The sequence below is a fragment of the Penaeus vannamei genome, chromosome 40 (assembly GCF_042767895.1).
Source record: "Penaeus vannamei isolate JL-2024 chromosome 40, ASM4276789v1, whole genome shotgun sequence".
Taxonomy (NCBI): Eukaryota; Metazoa; Arthropoda; class Malacostraca; order Decapoda; family Penaeidae; genus Penaeus; species Penaeus vannamei.
This window is the reverse complement of record NC_091588.1, coordinates 17,756,336-17,763,835: the sequence shown is the minus strand read 5'-3', so window position 1 is coordinate 17,763,835 and position 7,500 is coordinate 17,756,336. Positions and strand designations below refer to the sequence as shown.

At 42.3% G+C, this 7,500-nt stretch overlaps 1 protein-coding gene across 1 annotated transcript in view; it reads right to left on the bottom strand.

Moving 5' to 3' along the window:
* The window catches only part of LOC113818586 (serine/arginine repetitive matrix protein 2), a gene marked incomplete at its 5' end in the record, with an annotated part of 19,885 nt that extends 12,404 nt beyond the window's left edge, over positions 1-7,481 (bottom strand). The window contains 4 exon segments of the mRNA XM_070117516.1: positions 1,391-1,671; positions 1,930-2,004; positions 3,347-3,559; positions 3,710-7,481. Coding sequence (XP_069973617.1) covers positions 1,415-1,671; positions 1,930-2,004; positions 3,347-3,559; positions 3,710-7,481 — 4,317 coding nt within the window.
* Between the last annotated feature and the right edge of the window lie 19 nt (positions 7,482-7,500).

Sequence of the window (7,500 nt, the reverse complement as noted above, 5' to 3'; positions counted from 1 at the left end):
TATATGTGGAAGATTAATATCTCTGTCAAAATGACCTGTTACAAAAGAGGTAAAAGCATTCTTTGGGAACAGCACCAATACATAAATGTACAAGTTACTACAAAAGAATAATTGTAGTAGGAAATGCTTCAAAAGATGCAGAGTAAAATACTTTCTTTCATTATAAGATATATCAGCAAACACAACTTTTTGCATCCTCCTTTATCTAAATTTATACATCTTAGCCAACAGGGTTATCAGTCCTGCATGAAATAAACATATTTCAAAACTTTTGAAATGTCACAAAGATAACTTGTATCTTTACAAATAACATATAGAAACTGCATTTTCTCTGCATTTATTATTGATGAATATGATGATATCGCCACCTTTCCTGGATGGGAAAAAAAAAAAAAAAAAAAAAAAAAAAAAACATTCACTTGCACTGAAGACAGGTTCTAAAATTTCCTCTCAGGAAGCACTAAATCTTTCCAAACCACTGAATTTTTTTTTCCAGTTACCATAAAACAAAAGTGTAGAGGATGAGCAATAATATTTCACTTCATTCATCCATGTTTTCAGGTACTATGATAAGTATCAGGTGCACTTTGAGCTTCAATTATCATTTGCTTGTGGACCGAGTTTCACTCACTGATACTTGAACTAAGAATAATGTACCAAACAGAAGCCATATTTGGTATATAACCAGAACTTTATTCTGGAAGGTATCTGATATTTCTGCAAATCAAAGTATTAAAAAAGATGTCTGTAATAAAATATTCTTTTTATAAAACATTAGACAATGAATATACTACAAACTTGCATATAATAAAAATAGAACACTAAATTAAATATCATATACATAAATGCAATATAGTGACTATTCCTATTTCTGGGTATACTATACCTAATCTCATTACATATAAAACTCTGTATTTGTTGCTACTAGCTTTGGAATCATATCAATACCCTCTAAGGTATGTATGTTAATAAAATATCACAGTTTGGAATAGAACCATGAAGGTCCTGGGTGTTTACACCCAATTTCTTAACTTGACTACTTTGTGGAAGTACCACTTACTCCTATAGGTCTGACTGTCTTCAAACAGGTCTAAATTTAATCTTAATTTCCTTGCTAAAGGGCCTATCTAAAAATTCTGATACAAAAATTAAAAATAATTATGAAAAAGATGAACAAAATATGAAAAGAAGAAAATATATCATTAAATTGATAATGATATCAAATAACAATAATACCAATAACATATTTTTCTCAAAATGAAAATAATAATAATAAAAAAAATAATGAGACCCTCACAGTAAAACCTGGTATCACAGACAAATTCACTGAGCTCTCCACACTTCAAGACGGGTGAGTGCAGCAGCAGCAGCAATGAGATGTTTGTGTTACCTGCATCCAGGCTGAAAGAGCACATCAACGCCTCAGCTTCACTCTGTTGCTTGCACCTCCTCCTCCACTCTGCCGTCCTTTGGATTTGTCGCGTCTTTTGTGTCTCCCTCCGCCGCTGCCTCCTCCACCACCGCCACCTCCACCTCCACCACTAGCTCCACCACCTCCGCCACTGCTCCCACTGCCCTGGACGCTGCCTGACTTGCCCTCTTCCCAAGATGTCTTTGCTGGGCCTAGACGGAGGTGGACTGACAAGCGCTGAGAGCCTTTCCCTTCATCTCCTGCAGGTGGTATGGCAAAAGGGAATAGGTACTGATGAGGCAAGCAACAGATCCTTAGTCTCAAAACTGGCATACAAAATGTTTGCCTTTCTGACAAGGATGCTTTCTTTTCTGTAGTTTACTAAATTCAAATCCTTAACTCTGGAAGCAAATGCAGTATTTAATGTTTCCTGAGTCCAAAAAACATATATATAACTATGCTGAATAATACTGAAAAATACCAAGTTCAAAAGCAATGATTTGTCAGCAAATACTCACGTTTGTTTACAACATCGCCAGACATGACATGGCGATTTTCACCAGATGCTACTGTCACAAGAAGAGGCTTTCCATCTGCAAGAATTACACACTTTATTGTTTCTCAGAAGTTAACCCATTAACGCTGGTATATTTTGCAGCCGAAAATAAAAGATACCGGGCGGCTACAAAATCAGCGGGCGGAGCTGCGAGCCCCAATACAGCTTCACACTGTAATGCAATGTTTATTTTTTTGGGTGTCTCATATGTGGGTCACCCATCGTTAGTGGGTTAACCTAATCACCTTGGGTTTATGTACTGTCCACTGTATTTTTTTTGTGAAATCTGATAGATAGCTCCACATGTGCTCAGCTACTAAGGAGTCAATTAGTAGGTGGAAGTGATCTCACCTGATTTCCCCATTCCTTGACTTTGCAGGAAAAGTTTTTCTTTCTAATGGTATTATTATCAATAGTATTAATATCATAATGTTATCAACTCCTCAGTGATGGGTACAGCTACAGCCTACATGAAGTAACCATGTATAGATGTCATGATTCGCTCTGGTATGCAAGCAGGTGGGCTTGCTGTACACAGCACAAATCCTACCAGAAAGAAAAAATTGTTGCATAGTAATTACATCACAGAAAATTCTGGCCTAGTCATGATAAGGTTAAAATACTAATAACAATAAAGCAAACGGGTCAACATGTGATAGGTAGGACTTATAATTGGCATGGCATGAATTCTTGCTATCACTGTCATGAAAGTCAACAAGATATACAGGAGGATGAATATATGAAAGGCATTCCAACATCTTTTTCATCTAAACCCATTGATGCCACGATAGTAAGAATACACTCCATGTCTACTAGTTCTTCATTTTTATTAACTGTCTTTACACATACATGAATCTGCAAATGTTGAGTCAACAAGGAGTCATTATCAGTTCTACTTTTCACATGCTTACCCTTTTCCTTACTAAGTCCTACCTATCTCACCTGCACTTGTGGAGCCATTTATGCACAAACAAATAAACTAATAATAACAGTAGACAGTGATTACCCAGCAGCAGCTAGGCTGGCTGTACCCAGGACAAATCCTGGCAGAAAGACTAAACTGTTGTGCAATGATTACATCACAGAAAATTCTGGCCTCGTCATGATAGGGTTGACTATCTATTTATTTACCAAAGTACCTAACAATTCATATCTAATATTCCCCTGATTTCACATATACCTTTACATTGCACATTTTACTGATAAAAAGCAAGCTTGATAAAGAAAAAATATACAAATAAATAAGCTAATAACAGTATCAACACTACTGAACAAATATAAAAAAACAAATAAATAAATAAATAAATAAAAAATTGTAAATCTAGCTTCAGAAAAGAGAATTAAAGGTACATTCAACTTGAGAGAATGTTCTTCCTTACCATGCTTCTTCCTGGTACTCTCTGACTGCCTGCTCTTGGTCCTCACCAAAACCCTCGGTCTGTCTTCATGCTTGTCTCTCCTTGCACGTTTCTCATCTTTTTCATCCATGTCCTGTTTGCCACTGCTGCTGTTGCCTCTCCCACTCTCAGTACTCTCTATTTTCCTCTTCAGCATGTGCCGTAGGTCTGAAGAGTCAATGTCTTCCTTTTTCCCTGAATAAGAGAGTAAAACATGTAATTTTATATTCTTTTTTATGTGTATGTGTGTGAATCAAGTATTTCCTAGGGCATATGTATGGATGTAAGTAGAAAAGGAGAATACATCAAATCAAAAGAACACTTATCAATAACAATTACTCTTACCTTCTTTTACATTCCTGGTTTTACTTGTATCTTTCTCCTCCTCTTCCTCAGTATCATTATCTGAATGTTTATGCTTCTTCTTCTTTTTCTTACTCTTCTTCTTTTTCTTCTTTTCCTTTTTTTTCTTTTTGCTCGATTTATTTTTCACTGATGCATCATCATCATCATCATCATCGTCATCATCGTCATCCTCTTCCTTTGTCTTCTTCTTTTTCTTTTTCTTCTTCTTGTCGTCATGTTCGTCTTTCTGCTTTTCATCTTTTTTCTCCTTATCAGCATTTTCCAAGGCAGTAGTTTTCACTGACTCTGAGGATTTTAGTAAGATCTTGCGTGGCTCCTGAGGGACAACAGGTTTACTCTGTTCAAATTTCTTTCGGCGAGCTTCTAATTTTTCTTGTTCAACTGATGGTTTACCTTCAACCCTTGTCAAAGATTCATGTTTCTTGTTAGATGGCTCAGTCTGATGGTTCTTCTGGTCTACTGGATGCTTTTCTTTGTCTTCTTCTGCAGCCTTTGCTTTTGCAGATTGGTCTTTCCTTTCCTGGTCTTCACTGGCATTTTCTCCAGGGGTCAAGGAATGCTCTCGTGTTCCATGACTTTGCTTCTCAGGTGTCACTGGCTCCAACCAAGGACTTCCATTTCGACCATGTCTCTCTGGTGACTGATTTCGAGCTGATGCAACCCCCTCTTTGCCAAAACTTTCAGAGCTCTTGGCTTCTCTCTTGTCCCAGGATGAACCTGGTGCCTTCTGACGTCCTGAGGGGCTTCTTGAACGTTGTTTACTTGGTAGATTATCACGCTTGCGTCCAACTTGCCTGCGGTTACGGTCTGAAACTGGACTGGCATGTCTACCTCCTTTGGCTCCACGTCCTTTCCCACGTCCAGACTGACTGCTACTCCTTAAAGGATGTGATCGCCCTGGAGATCGGTTTCTGTAAGGAGATTTCTGTCTGTTCTCTGATCTTCTTGGAGAGTCTAATCTACGCTTTTTGTCATCTGACTCTGCACCAATCCTCTCTCTAACATTTTCAGACTGCTTATCATTCTGATAAGATGGTGAATGATTTCTTCCATGATACTGTGGTTTGTGTTCATCATCCTGACCTCTAGGTTGATCTCTTGCACCTGGTGGAGGACTGCTTCCTGTGGTATTTCTTCTCCCAGATGATGGGCCTGTGCCACCACGATGATAAGGGCCCCGTTCATGTGGATAGGACTGAGATGGACTGGTTCTTCTACCCTGAGCTGGCCCTTTATTGTCCTGTGACCAACCAGTTTGTGCACCTCTAGGAGATTTCACTACCTCTCGAGGTCCTGGCCGTGGAGACATTTTTCTAGAAGATGGCAATGGTGGAGTTCTTGGGCCTCGTCTGTTTTGAGCCATGGGAGGCATTCGTCCTCTTGGTGATAAAGGCCCACTTCTCTCACCTGGGGGATAAGGATAAGGTCTGCCTGAGAAAGGAGATTTGGAACGTGATCTTGGCCTGTGACCTTGCCGACCTGGTGACATTTGCCTCCTGCGTTCATTCAGATCCATTGGGGGTAAGTCATGGCCATACCTTCCGTGATGATCAGGTAAATGTGGTGGTCGGCCAAGATGAGACTGAGGGGAGACTGGTCTTAAGTGGTGTGGCGGAGGTGATCCATGCCCTCGCCCATGTGGCCCCATCATTCCAGCTGCTGGTCGACCGTGTATCATCTCAAGATGTCCCCGGCTTGCAGGAAACTCATGGTCAGGGTGTGATGCAAATGGAAGATGATCTCGCTGTTGGTATTGGTCATTCCAACCACTTTCTGGCAGTAGTCTCTGAGGTGGAAGTTGGTCTCGCCTATCAGAATGTGGCCAAGAGGGACCTGCTTGAGGAGGAGGACCAAGCTCACGATAGTTCATGAAGTGCTGCTGACCATTTAATGGAGGTTGTACTGGTCTTTCCATGGGATAACTACTGTACTGTGGTGAGATTTCTCCTGACCTTTCTGATAAAGGCAATCCCTGTCCAGGGAATCTATCCGGGTAATTCTGTCTATGGTAGGGGCCTCTTGCCGGTCCAGCATCAGGTCCCCCTGGAGGTGGTCTATTCCTTACAGGTGAGGCTAAGTTACTCATCCTATCATGAGGTGATGAACTTCCTGCATTCCTGTGATATGGACTGTGAGGTACTCTATATGAACCTGGGCTTCTTGACCTTCTTCCAGTAAGCCTCCAATCCCCCTTTACTCCAGGACTTGGCGACCTGCTATGAGTTCTCATTAATGGCAAACCTCTCCTGGAGGGGCTTGGAGCTCCTTTATATGGAGGAGATTGAGAAGTGTATTTCCTATTCGGACTCCTGGAATATCTGTGCACTCTGTGTGGACCAGGACTGTGAGTCCTATGGGAAGGAGACATTCTTTGGAGTCTCCTGGGAGAAGGACTTCTCGTGCCTCGATGGGGAGACACATTTTTGCCTCTTCCTAATAAATGAGGACTTCTGGAACCTCTTCTAGGACTCCTAGAAAGAGGACCTTGTGGGTGAATCGGGCTCCGTGAAATCCTACGTTGTGGAGTCCTTGAACCTCTGTGAACTGGACTCCTTGAAAAGCGTCTAGGTGGAGGACTTCGTGACACACGTCTTGGAGGAGTTCTAGAAATTCTACGTGGAAGTGGACTGCGAGATAACCTTCTTGGTGGTGGAGAGTGTGAAAGCCTTCGAGGAAGAGGGCTCCGTGACATACGCTGTTTGTGTGGACTTCGGGATAATCGGCGACTCAAAGAAGTTCTAGAAAAGTGAGGAGGAAGAGGACTTCTAGAGCTTCTACGAGGTGGAGGGCTTCTTGAAATTCGCCGCGGAGGAGGGCTTCTTGAGAGTCTCCTAGGAAGTGGACTCCTTGAAGTTTTGAGAGGAAGAGGACTCCTAGATCCTCTTCTAGGAGGTGGGCTCCTTGTGGCCCTATGACTTAGTGGACTTCTTGACAGTCTTCTTGGCACTGGACTTCTCGAACCTCTTCTAGGCAGTGGACTTCTTCTTGGTAAAGGACTCCTTGAGCTCCTCCTTAGCAATGGACTTCTTGACCCTCTCCTAGGCAAAGGACTCCTCGAACCCCTCCTCGTTAGAGGACTTCTTGAGCCCCTTCTTATTGGACTCCTTGATATTCTATGAGGCCCAGGACTTCTAGATCTCCCTCTCAGAATTGGGCTTCTGGATCTCCCACGCTGCAGTGGACTTTTTGGTATTCTCTGAGGACTTCTTGAAAGATGCCTTGGAAGTGGACTTCTAGAACTTCTCCTGGAAAAGGGACTTCTTAAACGATGAATTGGACTCTTTGAAGTACCAGCATGTGGAGGACTACGTGTCCTGCTCCAGGATGGAGGGCTTCTCGAATGCCTACGTCCAGAAGGGCTCTTGGATCTTAACCTAGGGGACAAGACTCTTGTATCATCTCTGGGTGGGGGACTTCTCATGCTTTTGGACCTTGGTGATGGAGTTCTGCCTTTCTGTTTGTGAAAGGGACTACGGCCCCTGCTGCTTGGGGGGGTCCAGGGTCGATGACTGGGGGGACTTCTGGATCCCCTTCTCTGTAAATGATGCGGTGACATATGGTGAGACGAAGAAGGATACTTATTAGAAGGACTAGCTGAGCCTCTTCTACCTGGGACATTCATCTTCTGCGGGGAAGGAAGATTCCGTGATGAACCAGGTGGTGGTGGTGAGGACTTGCCCGACATAGGTTTGCCTGAAACCTGTCTCTGTCTGCTATTAACTGGAGCTGAAGGACCTCCCTTTCTCTCCCCCGGCCCCACCTTTAAAACC